At 41.4% G+C, this 18530-nt stretch overlaps 1 protein-coding gene across 1 annotated transcript; it reads right to left on the reverse strand.

Annotated features, from left to right (window-relative positions):
* Positions 1–491: 491 nt before the first annotated feature.
* On the reverse strand, positions 492–18207 carry LOC104082834 (guanylate cyclase soluble subunit beta-2-like). Its single transcript, XM_009586093.1, is given in 15 exon segments — positions 492–643; positions 1474–1596; positions 1685–1899; positions 3434–3588; positions 3869–4015; positions 6265–6413; positions 7155–7475; positions 11680–11896; positions 13459–13562; positions 15231–15336; positions 15413–15633; positions 16772–16871; positions 17267–17433; positions 17610–17704; positions 18110–18207. Coding segments are annotated over 15 exon segments (2370 nt in total).
* Between the last annotated feature and the right edge of the window lie 323 nt (positions 18208–18530).

Here is an 18530-nt window from a genome sequence, read left to right on the forward strand (position 1 = left end):
ATGTAGATCAAACTCTGCTAATCTTACACGGGGAAGTTGTTGGCTGTGCTGAAGTCAAGACAGATGGTCACTTCAGGGAATGTTTCTTTTATGGCAAGTGCTCGTTAGAGTAGGAATATTTCTAGCTGGATGAGTCACCTCTTTCTCAATTGCTGCATGAGATACCAAAAAGTGATTTTTACATAGGGATATTCAAAGACATGGCAGAGGCTGAAAAATACATCTTCAAAGCATCTTGCGGTGGTTTCCTTCTCCAGTGGGAGGATTATATGGCATGTGTAGATTGATTAAAAAAAAATATCCTCCATTGTTTTCTTTTTGCTGAAAACTATGATGAAATTCTTTTTTTCTTTCTTTTTCCTTGGGTTTTTTGTTGTGGTTTTTTTTTTTTACAAAATCATGTGGTACTTGATATACAAAATCAGTCCCACAACAGCAAAATGCACTAAATCATAATAAAATTGCTCTGTTTAATGTAAAAAGTAAGAAACTTAAAGTATAGTGCAAAAATTAGAGCGAACGTTTCTAATCTGCGGCTCCTCAGTAGCAGGTTTGACTCTTCCCCGGTTTAGAGGGCAAGGACCATCATCTGCATGCTGGTTGCCATGGAGACTCCCATCGCTTTTGGAATCGTAAGTTTTGCCTGAAAGGAAACACTCCTTCAGCGTGAGTTTTTAATGACCGTGGAGGTTTTTGTTTGTCAGCACACCATCTACTAGATTAACTACTACGTCTAAGCACGTGGGAGGGAAGGGGGTAAAATATTTTCTAGTAATCAGTGACAACATATTTAGTCTGTATAAAATCCACAAAACACGTAAATAGAATTACAAGACTTGCTGCATTAGGTTAGACTGTTATGGCATCAAAGCCGTTGTCTCTCTTTCAGTATCAGCTACTTCAAAGGAGAACGAACTTTGGTCGCAGAACATGGGCATGGCAATAAATCCTTCTGACTCCTGCAGGAGACTGGCTTGCGGACTGCCAGGCTGCATAGCCAGTGAGGTCTTTCTTTCTCAGGCTTGAGTCGATAAGGGCTTCCCCATAACTACAAATAATGGCAGCTTTTCTAGGAAAAGATGCGTACGCGAACAATTGGGTCTGTCCGTGTGAAGAGCTGTCTAACATTTATCTGTTTGGTTTGCACTGCCAGAAGGACTCTGGGGTTTGACAGCTATGTCAGCTTCTTTCTGTCTAACATTTATCTGTTCGGTTTGCACTGCCAGAAGGATTCTGGGGTTTGACAGCTATGTCAGCTTCTTTCCCCCTAGTGCACAATGAACACCTGGCACTGCTCTGAAGGTGAATTTGTTTGGCCCTAAACAGTGTGCAGAATGGTTAGTTTCACCAACATGGATATGTTGGCATGAATTTCTGGCTTGAGTAAAACAATGGTTATTCAGAAGTTATTAATGAAGCTGCAAGTTAATTCCTAGTTCTGTTGTCTTTGCTAGATGGTAACTAAATAACTACCTGTTAAATCTGCAATTTTTGCTTGATTTCTTCTTTTGAGGCTGTTTTGTGCATCTGTGGGGCCATCAATATACTTCATTGCAATGGCTGGGGTCTGATCCTTCTCTGGCTGAGTCTGAGTAACTGAAAGAAGAACAGAAAAGGATGTTTAATTGAGTTGTATTAACGTTCATTTGTTCAAGGAGGGAAAGATATGTCAAGTTGACTCTACCTGGCTGATGACAACTTGGTATTGTTTCAGCCCTACCTTCTTGAAAGGACTGAACAGATTCATGGCCAGAATCTAAGTCTTTCATTGGCCTTCCCATAATCTCATTCTCAGTTGCAGTTTTATTTCTAATGAGGAAGTATGTGTGCATTTTCCCTTTGCCTTTTACTTCTATTTCTCCTCTTTCAGTCATCTCAAAATTCTTGCATTTTAGGCATCTAAAATATCAGAAGCAAAATGACACATGAAAATTCAAGATTAGCAAAAATTACACTGATGTTTTCGAAGAGCTATTGTAATCTAAGTAATCAAATCACAACAGTCTGGGAAAAACAGTATTGATCCGTGAACAATTGAGGGTTTGTTTCAATTGTTTAATCAAGCCTGCTGTGCCTTTATAGCTTTACACATACAGCCTGGCCAAAAATCAATGGATCACATAGTCAAATACTTCAGTATGGTGGAGGGTTCTTAATGGCCAATAAATAGAAATTAAGAACTGAGGCATCCAATGTCAGTTAGACAGAACTATCTCCAGTCATTTCATCAGAGAAGGTAATCAGGTTCGTCAAGCATGATTTACTCCCGGTAAATCCAGACTGGCTATTCCCAATTGCCTTGTTCACGTGTCCAAAAATGGCTTCCAATAGGACTTGATTTTCACTGGGACTGACACGAGGCTGACCAGCCTATAGTTCCCCAGCCTGTCCTCTTTGCCATTTTTCAATATAGGTGCAACATCTGGCTTTCTTCAGTTGCTACGGTGCTGATCTTCATGACCTTCCAAAGATGACAGTCCGCAGCACTGTAATGCCATCACCCAGCTCTCTATTACCTTTGGAGGCATCCTGTCTGCTCCCATACACTTCTATAGATTGAGATTTCTCAAAAGACCACTGATCTGATCCTCTTCCAATACTGGTACTTTGCCCTCTCCTTGAACCCTGACTCTAGGCGCAAGGACCTTGAAGACTTCGTCAGTGAAGACCGAGGCAAGAGAGGCCTTGAGTAACTCAGCCTTTATTCAGGGCACTGTCACTAAATCACCTGCCACCGCAGGTCCATGTTTCCATTTATACTTTTCTGCTAATGTAGCAGAAGCTCCTCTTACTGCCTTTGAAGCTTCCTTGCCCATTTCAACGCCAGTTGAGCTCTGGCTTTCCTAATATCATTCCTAGGTGCCCTGACAATGTTTTTGTACTCCTCCTTTGTAGCTTGTCTTCACTTCCATCTCTTGCATATATATTTTATGCATACATAAAATTCTTGAAAATGTAGTATTTAATTTTTAGTGACATGAGTTTTAGGAAAGTAAATTACTCACTGCATGAATAGGATAGTGGTTTATGCAGTTAATCCTTAGTGCAAATAAAACTGTTTTGCCACAAATTGTTGTGCTCAGTCAGAGAGATTTTAAAGCTTTTGTTATGCAGGATGTCAAATTAAATGTTCTGACGGTCTTTCTAGCATCTACATCACTCTATCAGTACTTCCAAATAAGCCATCACAATTATTTTTTTCCCTTATTTTGCTCTCTAGGATCGAGACTCTCAAACCTCTGTCTCTATATACAAGTGCATTTGAAATAATCAGAACAAATAAAACTCTTGGCAAGCAGTGATTTTTCTTTATAAGTAAGCTGCATAAATCAGTGACTAAAGACAGCATCATCTACGTTGAAAGCTGCAGCTGGCAAGGCAGTGGTTTTTAGCACAGCTTTTAACAAGCAAAGTTTTCATCATAGTTACTCACTGATAGGCGCTGGAGCTTAGATGAATTTTACTTGGGACACCATGACTCTCCATCCGGGAAGCTATATTCACCGTGTCTCCAAACAAGCAGTAACGAGGCATCTTTTCTCCAACCACTCCAGCCAAGACAGGACCTGTATGGATCCCAACTCTAATCTTTACAAAGACATAAAACACCCCCCCAAAATGTCATTTGTTATTTAACATCTTTCTTAATGCTATCCAGCCACCTAAAAGTTCATCCTAACACAACACTGGACACCAGTAAAACATCAAATATCCACAGGCTCTTCATGAAAAATGTACCCATGTGGGCCTTGCCCAAAGTCACAGGGGAGTCAGAAGAAGCTCTTGGATGTCCTACTGCAATACATTAACCAGAAGCCCAACCCAAGAAGCAGACCGACACACATGCATCTTTGCGTTAACAACTTACTTGGATAGGATTTCCAGAAACTGGGTTCTGTACTCCTTTAGCTGCTATTATCATCCCCAAGGCAAAGTTAGCAACTCGCTCAGCATGAGTGGGGACAGGCACCGGGACCCCACCTACTACCATATAGGCGTCTCCAATTGTCTCCACCTTTAATTGAGAGGGACAAGCATATGAGCATGCCATATATATCTTGCTCAGGTTAGTGCTTTGCTGTTTGGGGCTCTTCTCACCTGCACCAACTCCCTCTTTCTTCTAAAAGATGTTTCCAATCACTAAAAAGCTCTAGCATGTGTGAGTTTCCTTGAGATGGGGATCCTTTCCTTGACTCCACACTAAAAATTTCAATGCATTCTGTCCCTGCTTACTTGACCCATTTTAGGTATCAGTGTGCGAGACCCTACGGAGTGAGGGATGCTGTGAAAGTGTCAGACTTTTTGCCTTCCTCTTACCCAGGGCAGACCTATATGCAAAGAGCTATCCCCAGGCACAGACTCCTGAGCCAGGAGGTTATCCGATAGCTGAATGCTATTAATTAGCTTTAATTCACAATTGGGGTTAAAAGCGTATTTCTTTTTAAAAAAAGAGATTTCTGTTTAAAAAAGTCACAATAAAGCAAGGGAGTCTATTCACTGGTGATTATTATTAAGGGGTTCACATGGAATTAAGAAACCTCCAATCTCCAGGATGTCAGAGAATGCAAAGTGTGAACTAAGCAGTTCGGGAGCATCCTTCCTTACAACCAGCTGTTTTCCCACAACATGCTGCAGCCTGTGAGACAAATACTGAAGGGTTCATCCTCCCTCAGGCATCCAGTCTCCTTGAAGTGTATGATAAGGCACTTGAGAAATACTCTGGGATTTGTCCCTGTACCAGAGATTTTGCTGGGAATAGAATAGGCCGGTTTGAAACAGAATTCCCAAATGTTTAAAATTCGCTGTAAAAGACTGTTACAAGGTAAGGAAATTCTCTAAACTGGTCTTATGAGACTTCATTGTTACATTTATCATCAGTAAATAAGAGATCAGTTTAAATTAGATTAATTGGATTTCTTAAAAATGAACACCAATAGGAAAGCGGGAACATAATTTCATCTTTGGGTTTGTTCATTAACATAATGACTTAAAACTGTTCAGCACATTAGTCTTGAAAAATGTGTTCCTGTACATGCCTTCTATCAGATAGCCAACCCCATGGTAATGCCAGTAATCTTCTGTAACAAATTAAAAACAACTGTAAAAAGCTACTAATGCAAATAGATATCCTAATTATTCTTCGGCCCTCGTAGGAGGTTTAATTTAACAGGATTTATTCATAACTTCAGATGTTTATAAGCTTGGGCCAAGTTTCTTTGATCAATTTCAATATTTCATTTCTTTCTCAATTCCCTGAAACAGCAATCTCGTTCTCCCTCTCTGTACCCTGGTAACCTCCTTCAATATTAATAGGAGTTACATACAGGCATCAAAAGGAGATTATCGTAGTGACAGATAATTTACTCATGATGGATGATTCAGACAGAATATGATGCTAATTTATCCTAAAATCTGTGGGGCATATCCTGGATGTTTCAATTATTGAACACAGTTTCCTTGCCAAGGCAGAAATGCTTCTGATTTCCCAGTACAATTTATTGCGGGATGAACTGCATGCCTTGCCTGAGCAAGGAATGAATGAGATTTGGATTCCACCCTTTGCTACTTCTGCCTTCCTAAATATTTAATGTGCTGGGGACAGGCAGAAACTTAGGACTTGCTCTTTAGCTCATCACATCTGGAGATGTTAATAACGCTATTATTATATGTCAACCAGGGCTCTGATCCTTCCAGAACGGTTTGGAGACAACACGTCCATCACAGTCTAGATCTAACCAATGTCTTTGGGGTCAGCAGGAGATCTATATCATTGCCTAAGATCTCCATGAAGCAAAACAAAGTCTAAGTATTATCTGGGTATAGTTTATAATGTTATTTCCTACCAAAGGAGACACTTAATGACATAGTGACCTATTTACAACAGGTTGGAATAAAAGAACTAGGAAAATGATTCAAACTGGTCCATAAACTAGGATATCCTGTCATGTTGGGTAGGCATTTGAGAGAGAAAAGAGAGAGAGATGTATGAGAGAACAGCCATTCTGGTGGTAGCGTTGTGGAAAGAGACTCTAGCCCATGATAGACGTTACATTCCTGTCTGAAAATTTTAAACATATTTAATCACACCTCTGCCTGATTTTTAGTTTCTCTGTGTGGCCACTACAAATATGCAATATTTTATGGTTTACCAAAAATCATGCTGGGGGAAGACGATTTAAGTGCATTTAAAAACAAAAAAACAAAACAACAACAACAAAATCTTTTTCCAGACTATTTCTACAGCCTTTATCAATCAGTACATACCTTGTACACATCATGCACCGTGGTCAGTCTGTCAAATCGCAGGTACATTGAATTTAACATGAGGACTATCTGAATAGGCTCACATTGGGCACAAATGTTGGTAAAGGTCACAACATCGCTGAACAATATAGTGCACTCCTTGAACTCCCCTGTGAGCGGAAAGACCGATAGTAAGTACTTGTAATGGCTGGACAATCACGACATCTGTTTGAGAGCTGTTTGCAAAGATTACTTTCTCGTCATTCTTTTAGGACATATGACCCATCAGTTGTAATACTCATATATGGGTGCTGATACGAGAGATATCGATATAAGAGTATATCAAATATAAGAATCATCGCACATCTCAAACAATCCAGACATCTGAATACATCCCTTTGTCCATCCATATTCAGGATATACTTAGCTCTTTACCCCTAACTTCATATATGTGCTTACTAAAGGGAATTTAAGCATATTCTTACTTGCTATCCTTAATAACAATGGGAATCACGATGATTCTAGGTTTATAGATAGCATAGAGGAACTAAGAATTTTCTAGGAAAGACCAATTTCTTTATTCCTTTCATTTTTGAGCCCCCGTTTCCCTGTATACCCACGTTAAAAACAAAATCTCAGTTTACTGTTGAATTTTGTTCCCTGAATGGGCAGCTTTCACCTCCTAAGGAACAATTTTGGCAAATAGCTTCCAGAGCTTTGTTTGAAAGAATAGTCTAATCTTTATTATCAGTGAGATTAAGGGTCTGTGATCCTCCCCCTACCCATGAATGTCACCAAGTAGAGAACGTACTCCACGATAGTGGCAATGGGGCTGTGCCAGCACCCCAGTCTCTCTGTCACCATCACCTGGTCCACGAATCATGCATCACGACTGCACCCTGTTCATTCACCTGCCTCAACTCGCTTCCCCTCTTTCAGCTGGTTGGCCACGTGCTGAGGAAGCATGGCGTAGAGCAGAGCTTCAGTCTTTTTCTTCTCTTCCTCCAGGTGCTTCGACAGTATCCGCAGTTCTTCCTTCTTCCTCTCCAGCTGGTTAGAGAGCTCCATCTCTGCCAGTCGCTGCTGATTGAGGAGAATCAAATCCCTGGTCACGTCGTGAGGTGCAATGTCTGCAATGTGCATCTGTCGCTCCTCCAGTTCATGCAAAGTGCGAAGCAAAGGTGAGCAGAGATAGAGCATGCACTGCAGGGACTCCATCCAGATCATCTGGCCTGTTTGAAACAAGCGTCGGTAAGAGTTTTCAGCAGCTTGGACTTTCACGTGATGCTCAGTATTACTGATGTTCATTTTAGGGGATGAGTTCTAAGGAGAGTGGTTTTTTGTAGGGTCTGGGTCATCACAGGAATTACTCTGTTTCCTGGAATTAGAGGTGGACTTTTTTGGGGGAGGTACACTAGGCAAATAAAAAAATTTCAGGACCCAGAAAGCAGTCACTCACTCACTGCCACTGCTAGGCAGAGCCCAACCATGCTTCAGGTTCCTCCTCTTCACGAGGAACCTCAGTGCTCACAACATCTCTCCTCTCTCCTCTCCTCTCGTCGTTCTTGAGCTGTTTCTGAAGCCAGTCAGTCAGCATCATGCACAGGGGAACTGAGACTCACAATGATTAAGTGAAACATTTAAAGTTTAATTTCACAGTAGGTAAAATGTGGCCCCAGTAAAATCAAGGGAGCTTTGCTTCCTGGAAGCAGCAGCTTTCAGTCACTGTGATCATCTAAATAACAGGTACAAAAATGCCTGAAAGGTAGAAGGGATTTTTGGTGGGGGATTGAGTTTTTGTTTTCTTTGTTGAGATTTGGTTATGGGTTTGATTTTTTTTATCTTCTTTATTGTTATTATTCTTTATTCGCTTCATAAGTATCCTTGGTTTCTGAACAGCAATCCAGGAATTCCTATTTCTTTCTTTCTCTCTCACCCCATCCCCAGGGCAACTGGATGAACAGCTTGAAAACTAACGGGTTTGGAACATCAGAGATACCATATGAATGAACCCTGACAGCATAAGAGGAAGTAAAATTGTACCTGTGACTAGTTAAAGTTCCTTGTTTTGGTAACATCACTTTTTTCAAGGTCTCCCTAAACTCTAAATTTTTTCTGAATCTCAGGAATACCAGATTTGATGCTCATTATGTAAAGGTGAAAGGAGAGAAGGGAAAATTAGGTCATATTATATAGTTCAGAGAAGCAAAATTGAGGTCACAGAACACTTAAACCACATGTCATTATAGTTAATTACACGAAGCAGAGAATCATTCCATACTCATTCCTCCCAGTAAAAATAAAGCAAATAAAATATCTTTTTTGCTAAAATAATTTTAACTGGTAAACTCTTATGTAACATTGCGGGGGTAAAGATGGAAATCAGAATCTGAAAATGCGACTACAAAAAATAAAACCACAGCTAACTAATCTATTTTTATCCATATTTGAAACCCAGCCAGTAGCAAATAACTCCCCTCAAAGGCATAAATGAAGAATGAATCACGTATTCACATTTTAGCAATCAAAATGCATGGAGGCACAGGGGAAGCCATTTCCTTCCTCCAGCTGTAGCAGCGTTATCAGGACTTTGTCTCGTTCCCTGCCCCTTCCCGCCCCTCGCCCGGCAGGCGGGACGCGCGCGCTGCGGGAGCGATGCTTGCGGTGTATCGCTGCGGGAACGTTCACCCTGCCTTTTCATTATTGCCTGCATGTGCCGAAGATGCAATACCAGATCTGTGAACTGGCATTGCCTGTGCTGGGTGGCTGCATTTAAAATGTTGTTCCACACACAAAGCAGTAATTTCTTTGGCAAAGAAAATTCCTAGCAGCGCAAAGCGATTCTGCGTCGGGCGCACTGGCTGATGTGTAGAGCTATGGGGAGGTGAGACACAGACAGTTACTTTTACGCAGCTCAGTGCATCCCCATGCCGAGCCCGGTGGCTCCGCGAGCAGAAGCTGGTGCTGGGGGCTGGCATTGTGTCCCTTCCACAGGTCCCCAGTGAAGCAGAAGGCTGTAGCTGAGGGTTGGGGAGATTCACAGGGCAACTGGCATTGAATTCTAACCAAAACCAATGATACAACCATGTTGCAGGAATGGCCCCAGAGTAATGCCTCGCATTACGTATTTGGTTCAAACCTCCGCAAAGAAAAACACACAGGGCAGCATTATGGGGGAAACTCTCGTACCTTTTCTGGGAAATGGGCATGACTGGGCCCCTCTCTGAGGTGTCTGTACACAAATGTGCACAGCATGGGGAAAAAACAGGAGGAACTAGAGGTCTGCGTGCAGTTTCAGGGCTACCGTGTCATTGGGATCATAGAGGCTTGGTGGGACAGTTCACACACCTGGAGTACTGCAAAGGATGAACACGGACTCTTTAGAAAGGACAGGCAGGCGAGGAGGGGGAGCTGCCTTTTATGTGAGAGAGCGAGGGAAATGCACGGAGCTCGGCTGGAGGATGAGCCAGCTGAGAGCTCCTAGATAAGGATTAGAGGGCAGACCAATGTGGGTGACCTTGTGATGGGTGTCTGCTACAGATGCCCTGCTCAGGAAGAAAAAGTAGATGAGACCTTCTTAAGACAAGTGGAGGAAGCCTCATGGTGGACGTTAGCTACTTTGATGTCTGCTGGAAAGACAACACAGCAGGACACAAGCAATTCATGAGGTTTCTGGAGTGCACTGAGGCACTGACACAGGTGAGCTTCCTGACACAAGTGACTGACGAGCTGATACGGGGAGGTGTCCTGCTAGACCTGATGCTTACAAACAGTGAAGAACTACAGATGTGAAAGCTGGGTGCAGCCTTGGCTGCAATGACTGTGCGATGGTGGAGTGCAGGAACCTAGAGGAGTGAACAAGGCAAAAATCAAGATCGCAACCCTGGACTTCGGGAGACTGGACTTTGTCCCACTCAAGGATCTGCTTGGAAGAATCCCATGGGATACAGTCTTGGAAGGAAGAAGGGTCCAGAAGACCTGGTTGATTTCCAAGGATCTCCTCTTCCATGTTCAGGAATGGTCTATCCTGATGTGCAGAAAGTCAAGCAAACATGGCAGGGGCCTGCATGGATGAACAAGGAGCTCCTGACAAAACTCAAATATAAAAAAGAAAGAATAGAAGAGGTGAAAGCTGGGTTAGGTCACCCCGGAGGAAGAGACAGGGTTGAAAAAGCCAAAACCCACCTGCACTTGCATCTGTTGAGGAACAAGAAGGGCTTCTACAGATATATGAGCAGCAAAAGGAAGACTAGTGAAAATGTAGGCCTGCTGCTGAATGGGGCAAGGGATCTGCTGAGAAAGGATATGGAAAAGTCCGAGGTACTCAGTGCCTTCTTTGCTTCAGTCTTTGCTGGTAAGAATCGCCCTTCAGGAATCTTAGGGCCCTGAGACCAGTCGGAGAGTCTTGGAGCGATGAAGACCTACCGTCAGCACAGGAGGTTCAGGTTAGTAAACATTTAAACAAAATGGATATACAGAAGTCCACGAGACCTGGTTTGATGCATCCAGGAGTGCTGAGGGAGCCGGTCAGCATCATTGCGAGGCCACTCTCAATTAGCTTTGAAAGGTCACGGTGACCGGGGGAGGTTCCTGAGGACTGGGAGAAAGTAAATGTCACTCCTATTTTTAAGAAGTAAAGGATGGAGGACCTGGGAAGGCTTAGAGCATCTGTCGTATAAGGAGAAGCTAAGAGAGCTGGGGTTGTTCAGCCTAGAGAAGACAAGCCTCAAGGGGGGCTTATCAACATGTATAAACACCTGATAGGAGGGAGTGAAAAATACTTCTCTCAGTGGTATCCGATGAAAGGACAAGAGACAATGGGCACTAATTTGAAATGCAGGCATTCCATTTAAACATAAGAAAAAACCTTTTTACTGTAAAGGTGGGTAAACACTGGAATGGGTTGCCCAGGGAGGTTGTGGAGTCTCCATCCTTGAACATATTCAAAACCCAACTAGATACGGTCCTGAGTAACCTGCTGCAGTTGACCCTGCCTTAGGGGGGAATGGACTAGACAATCTGCAGAGGTCCCTTCCAAACTCAGCTGTGACTCTGTGAATAACTGAGACTAGAGGTGGTTAGAAAACAATCTAATCCTCCCTTGGCCTTGCCCCTGTTACTCAGGAAACCTGCAAAGATTTGGGTTTTGCAGCATTGGAAAAACACTGCCTTCCCAAGCCTTTCAAATGGGAGTGCAGTTGTTATTCCTGACTGACAGCCTTCAAAATCTGGTGAGGTAATAGCAGAATTTGTCTACAAGCATCTTAAAGTGCTGTTTCTCTAAACAGAACCATCTAATCCTCTCCTCACTGCACAAAGACAAGGCCATTTATAGGACTTACGTGAAGCCAGGAGTCCCCAGAAAGGCATTAGTTCAACTCCAGCATAATTCCTGATTTAATATGAACACTTATGCTATTGAAAACAGCAAAGTACCTCTCAGCTCTAGCATTGGCCGTTGTTTCCATGACTCTGGCATCATCTCTCTTCTAGTCTGGAAAACAAATTGGCTGTTGATGAATTTCTGAATGCTAGAGATGGTGAAGGGTACTTCTGGGTGAACGATACTGAAATAGTGATCCAAGCAGATGCCCATGGTCTGAAGGCCAGGTACAATCTTTTGAATGCTCACCCCAGCTTGCTTCACTCTGAGCTTAAAAAGAAAATACGGACAATGTGTTATAATTCATATCCTGTTTGGGTTTAGGCCAAGCTATAGCTGATCACTGTTTATATATATGTGCACACACTTAGCCTTGCTATACTACATGGCTTATTTCTGAGCAAAGTTTCTACCTTATCAGCGTATTGCCACAAAGCTCTGAATGAGTGTCCTTCATAGCAAGACAAAGCCCCCAGAAAGGAATGTTATTATCCAAATGCTCTTCCCTATCAATTGTTAAAAACAAAACAAAACGAAACTATCTGCTATTACCCTTGCTATTATCCTCCTTTGTGTAGGCCTAACAAATAGCCTTACAGGTAGCTGCAAGAGAAAGTTAGAGATACCAGAGCATGTCCTGCATTCCGAAAAGAAAACAGCTGTGGCACAAATGTCCTGGCAAATATTAATTTTCTAATGGATACCTTCTCTTAACCATTGCTGTCTAAAGGTTTAGTCATTCTCTTTCAGCCTAATGACCATATATGAGCTCTTAACTCCTGCAGAAATGTCCACCGTGCCTTCACTGCTTGTCATCAGAGTTATTGAAGCTCTGACCTAGCTACCAACAATGGTGCAGGACTTGCCCTTTTTCCACACTAGTAATTTTACCAGATTACGCTGACTGGATATCTTGAAAGATTTAAAACTCTGAACTTCAGCTAACGTGGATAGTGGCACGAAGCAGACTATGTGCTCTGGAATCTCTATCACTGTGATGCCAAAACACGTTCCCTGAGTGGCTGTATTCAGCTTTCTTCTGATGTCCCATTCTCAGCTTCTCCTTCTTTGCTCCCGTCTTAAGCTAAAATTCTCTGCACAGAATTGGGAGCAAGAGGAACTGCAGCTTGGTGGGAACCCAGGCTAGCTGGAAACCAGCCACAGAACCAGCTTGTTGGAAACCTTCCCTGCGAAGGGAAAGGCAGTTCCATTGCTGCAGTGTATGCGTGCACAGGAGAGGAGACTCAATCCTTCCCTGGAAGATAAAGAGATTTTTGGGTCCAGTTCCTACTAGATGGGGTTGCATGCTGCCCGATGTAGTAGGTAGCTGGGTTTTCCCAGCAGAAGCGTGTAGGAGTAGACTCAGGAAGCATATAGAGCCCCAGTTGCCTGCAAAGCCTTACAAAAGCCTTTGGTTAGATTGGTAACTGGGAGGAGAGGGTGACCAGCTATCAGTACAAACCCAGTTTAAGGGATGGGTCGTGTCTCTGGCACATCCAAGGACAGGAAGGTGGCCAGAAACCTCAGAAAATTCTGTTCCGTATTTGCTAACAGATAGACTGCTGCAATAAACGTTGTTGGCATATCTGCAGCTGTTTCAGACATGGTAATCTCAATAAATTCAAAGGAGCTTCCCATCTGAAGTGATCCAGATGCAGTTGTTACGAGCGACTTGTATTGCACGTCTGTACAGAGCACTTCTGTAACTGCTACAAATGAGTGTGCGCTGTATACGGAGCACAGGCAGCAGTGAAGTGTAGGACAGTCAAAACAGAAGAAAATTACTATATGGTTTATGCAAACTAAATGCCCTTACCACATGCTTGTCCTACCTCTTTGTCAAAAACCATATGAAAAGGAAGTCCATTGCAAAATGTTTTTGTGTCAATCCAGAGGCTCTTGGGATAAACAGGATCAAATCCTCTCAGGAGCTTACCTGTGGCAAGAGAAATGTGTAGTTTTTAATCAGGTTGCACGTCATAAAAGCAGTCAGCATTACTTTTTAGCACTCAGTGAGACAGGACCCTGTATCATGAGTGAGGACAAAGTAAACAGCGTGTGGGTCCAGAAATGTGCACACATCTGTGCTAAATGCTCCGCAGTTCAATACGCAGCTGATTAGCAACTAATCTGAGTGGGCTGGGAGTTTAAAACTTAACCACACAAAAAGCACAGAGCATTAGATGCATGAAATTATGTGGAAACAATAAGAATAGATGAACAACTGTAGATGTTTCTGCTCTATGAATCTGCAGATGTCATAGCACTATAACGCGCCTATATCCCACAAAAATGTACACAGAAGTGGATTTAACATACTTTGCCAGGTACTAAGGAACACTTATGGAGAAAAACCCAGCATGATCTGGGTTTCAGTCTTCTATACAAAGAACTCTAGTCCGTAGCACAGAGACCAAATTTCTGTTTGTTTTTTATTTTACTTACCCTGAGTTTTTTTCAAAATGGTCATAAATCTATAGAGCAGGTTGTGCTTGCTAGCGAACAGGTATTTTTGTAAAATTAATAAAATGGGTAAAATAGTCAAAAGTGCTCATCTGACTGAAACACCCAAAGCCTTTGATCTGCACAGTATAAACTTGGATTCTCCAGTAACCCACAATAACCAAAAGGATGATTATTTCAAGTGATCTCTTTCGCCCAGAAGGTGCCTATGACAGTCACTCTAGTAAATTCTGCTTGATAACAAATGCTCAAGTCACTTAGGAGACTGGTGAAAAAGATTACAAATTTAGGACCCAACTTTTAGACCTCCTACTGCTTCAGGGGAAGTCAGTGTGGGTTTTTCATCTTTCAAAGTCTGGCTTTTGATAACTCTTGCATTTATTGTTAAAAGGATTTTATTTTTTGAAGTAATAATGCTACTCTAAAATTTTATTTTGAATACATATTAATTTCTTACTCCATATATCTGCTCTTGTAATGCATGTGGCATTGCACCAGATGGTATCAGGTTCAGTTTTTCACTCCTCCCGGAATCCAGACAGCTTGGCGATACTGAGCTGGATTCTCATTCCTCTTGGGGAATCAAAAGATCCTAACTGAAAAAATCCTTCAGTTTTATAAATATATATAAACAGAGATTACAAACATATAATATATAAAGATATAAACCTAGATTCCTAGATTAGCATTAGATTTTTGGTAGTGGAGGGTGTAATTTGGCTTTCAGAATTTACTGCAGTTGATAACTTTGGAAAGGAGTAGCAGCTACCAAGTTAAAAAACACTTTTAAATTCATCATCATAGACCAAAGTGACATGAGAAGGAAGTATCAAATGTACCACACGACGACATTTTATAGAAGAATACCTTTCAGCAGAAAACCCTGTTTAAGAGACAAAAGTGACAGCTCATATTCCATTTAAGTGTCTGTCATTACTAAGCATGCTTATTATCTGCAATTTTTCTTTGATTACCAATGTCTAACCGAAAAAACCTTAACCAGAAACATTTGGAAAAGATGCAGAGGAAATATGAATGGTAACTTCAAAATGGATGGGTGGGTGGAGATAGGGAGGCTTACTGACTTTCTTACTGAAGAGACTCAGAAATGATGACAAGCTCCCTCTGAATGCTCTCTCACCTTTTCCTAATGTGATTATTCCTCTTATTGTTTTCCAGTGACTTTTCTTGACAGGACAAACAGAGCTTCCTCTGTCTCTGATTGTATTCTTGGCTTTTTCAAGGTCCTGTTGAAATAAATCCAAAGGGAAACTCAAGGGTGTTTTCATTTTAATAATACAGTGATAATGAATATTAAAATACCTCTTTATTCAGTTGGTTCTCAGTTTGTTTTTCAGAGTCACCAAGATACGGAGGTGAGGAAGAAAATTCATTTCTTTCCTTGTATGAAAATACAGGGTTTTGAGTGACAAGAAAAACAACATGTTCTTTTTTCCCAGTTCTTTCTTCTTCTTCTGTTTGATTCACTATTTCCATTGAAATCTCAATGTTAAAAAAATCCAGGGCTGCTGCACCGATGATTCCTGAAGAGGAAACAAAAGACAAAGTATTGCCAAGAACAAACCCTTTCCATTTGCCGTTTTAGAGGGCTCACACTAGAATTTCACTGTTTCAGAAATCACTTCTGCAAAGGATTCTGGAAGAAGAAAGCAACCTATGTCGTTCCTACTATCGTTGCCGTGATAAGAGTATGTGCATAGGAGATAAGCTTTAAAGTTGCTGTTCCTTTTCTCTTGTCTGATGACAAATGCTTATTTTCACTAGAAGAAGCTCAGCAGGATATCTGAAGAATGTGTCCAACTCGTCATACATAGCAATAATATGAATTCCCCTTAACCCAAAAAGTGCAGGCAGTCTAAAGAGATTCTGTTATAACAATCTATTTCAGTCGTTGCAGAGTATTTTCTTTTGAAAGGAAGGAAATATCTTTCATGAAGATGCACAATCAGTCCTCTCATTTCTGCTTAGCTATTAGGCAAAATACTGGACAATGACATGAAAAGCTCTGTCTGAAATTCCAAATAGTTCTGTGCTTCAATAGGAATGTGAAATGAGTTTTGACAAAGAGGGAAGTTTTGATAAACTTCTAAATTCAGCAGCATCTATGAAAGAAAGGAATATGATCATCTCTTACAGACTTACAGCTGCTTAACCCTTGCACAAGTACAACTGTGAAGATTCCTATAAATGCCGGTAAAAGATTCAGTTTTGAGCAGGGTTCAATAGTAGTTTTACAGATTGCACGTACTGCAGTAGTATTTATTACAGGATGGATGGATGTCTTCAAATCAATTATAATCCACTTCATTGTAATTTAAGGAGCATGAGTCACTGAGAACTAATCAACAGTTAGACACAATACACACCATGAACTTTAGTTTCTCTTCCAGGAAGGGAATTCTATAGGAGTTCTATAGAGGCCTGGGTTGTCAAATCATAAATCTTGATGGAAGCTACTGGGAGCTAGGAGTGATCAGGCAGTAGGGAAATACCGAGGTCAGATGTCTGGTGACTAAACTCTACCAGGCTTCAATTCCATGGCCAGTCCTCATCTGAAAAAAGATTCTGAAATCTGAGCAAAGTGTAACTGCAAATATATGATTACTCTGTATATCAGCTTGCGTTACCAGCTGATCTGTACTCTGCATTCTATCTGTTTACCTGGCACAATATGGCACAGACCTCTTCTGTCTGAATAGTAATGTAAATGCATTGACCCATCTTCATTCTTTTCTACTCTAAAGGATGGTGCATTCATCTCCTGAGGAAAAACAAACAAAAACAAAACCTCAGTATCTTTTTGTGATCAGGATACTGGTGAATTCCACTTGTACAAAAGCATCCCATGTCTTAATAAAATAAGCAGTAATATGAATAAACTGAAAAACAGAAAATTAAATATGCTCACCTGTGAAGGGAAATCTACTATGCATTAGAGCCAATGTACTACATAATATCTAATGTTGAGGACTACTCAGAAAAAAGTATTTAAAAAAATTGTCCTAACATTTTGGAGCAATCAGTTTCAGAACATAGGAGACCCTGTTATAGCATCTTTTTCCATTATTCGTTCACACCTATGAGATGCTGTTCCTGGTATTGCGAACTCTGGCAGAGTCCACCCATACCTGCTCAGTAATTACTACTCGGACTTGCCTGGTAAGAAAGGGACAGGTAGCTGTGCAATGCATCCAGGTTCTCTATGAACTCGTAGAGATTTCCACCCAGTGTCCTCAGCATGTGGTCATAGCCTGAGCGTTTACAGAATTCAAAGAAATACTCTCCAAACTCTCTCAAAACCATGTCAGCAGGAATAAAGATACCTTAATGAATAAGAAAGACTTGGAAGTTCTTGAAATGCTGTCACGTGAATTAAAAGTGAATGCAGAAAATTTGCAACGTAGGGAGGGCATTCCAAACAGCACAGGAGACTAAAACCTGGGCTGCAGTCTCAGGCTTGACCCAGGATGGTTCATTTTTGAGGCACGGTGACACATACCTAGTATTTGGCAGGCTTTGTCGACAAGCTGCATTGTGATCTCATCTTTGTAAACTTCAAAAGTAAAGAAAGAATCCTGGACTCCGGCCTGCAGTCTGCAACAGAGAAGACAATATTCTTGTCTCAGCAGTGCTGTAAATACATTTAGCTGCTTTTCTGAAAGTACTGGAATTAAACTGACTTCATATCAAGGATGACATCTTTTCAGTGTACTTACTTTTCGATATTGTCACAGTGAGCCAGCAAGTCTATTGCACAATTGTCTGTAAGACTAAATGTCATCCTTAATTATGTGATATAACAAATTAATTGGGACGAATTAGTATCAGAGTATGAAGTGTTACAAGGTAAGAAACTCTTGCTTTTGCCCTGCTAGTTACTTCTAATAATTACTTGAGATACACATCAGCTGCCATTTACCAGTGAGAAATTATAATCCTCTGCTGCTAAATTCCTGAGCATTTTCTTTCAATACTCTACATTTATTGGGAACACATTACCTTAATTTTTCCCATGTTTCTTCACCATACTTTTCAACCACCAAGGACTTCAGGCATGTATTTATAAATCCATACTACAAAAGCAAATAGATGAGCATGGGAAAGAAATACTGATTTTCAGAATGCAGCCCAAACATGCCACCTTTTTGTATTTAAGATTCCACTGCGAATTTTATATTGCGAAAGAGAAAGTAATAATGTTTGACAGCCATTACGTCTTTCAGTAAACAGCATAGCCTTTATCTCAGCATTTCACAAGCATTCAGCAAAACAGAGCAAACACACTCAATCCTGTTTTGCAGGTAAGGACCCAGAGACGCCAGGTCAGGGATCTGTCGTGCCATGCATGCAGCCTAGAGCACGTCCCCTGCGGCGGCTGGCACAGCAGCCATGCACAGCCGCAGCACCGGGCGGTAAGTTT

The sequence above is a fragment of the Fulmarus glacialis genome, unplaced genomic scaffold (genome assembly GCF_000690835.1).
Source record: "Fulmarus glacialis isolate BGI_N327 unplaced genomic scaffold, ASM69083v1 scaffold2131, whole genome shotgun sequence".
Taxonomy (NCBI): Eukaryota; Metazoa; Chordata; class Aves; order Procellariiformes; family Procellariidae; genus Fulmarus; species Fulmarus glacialis.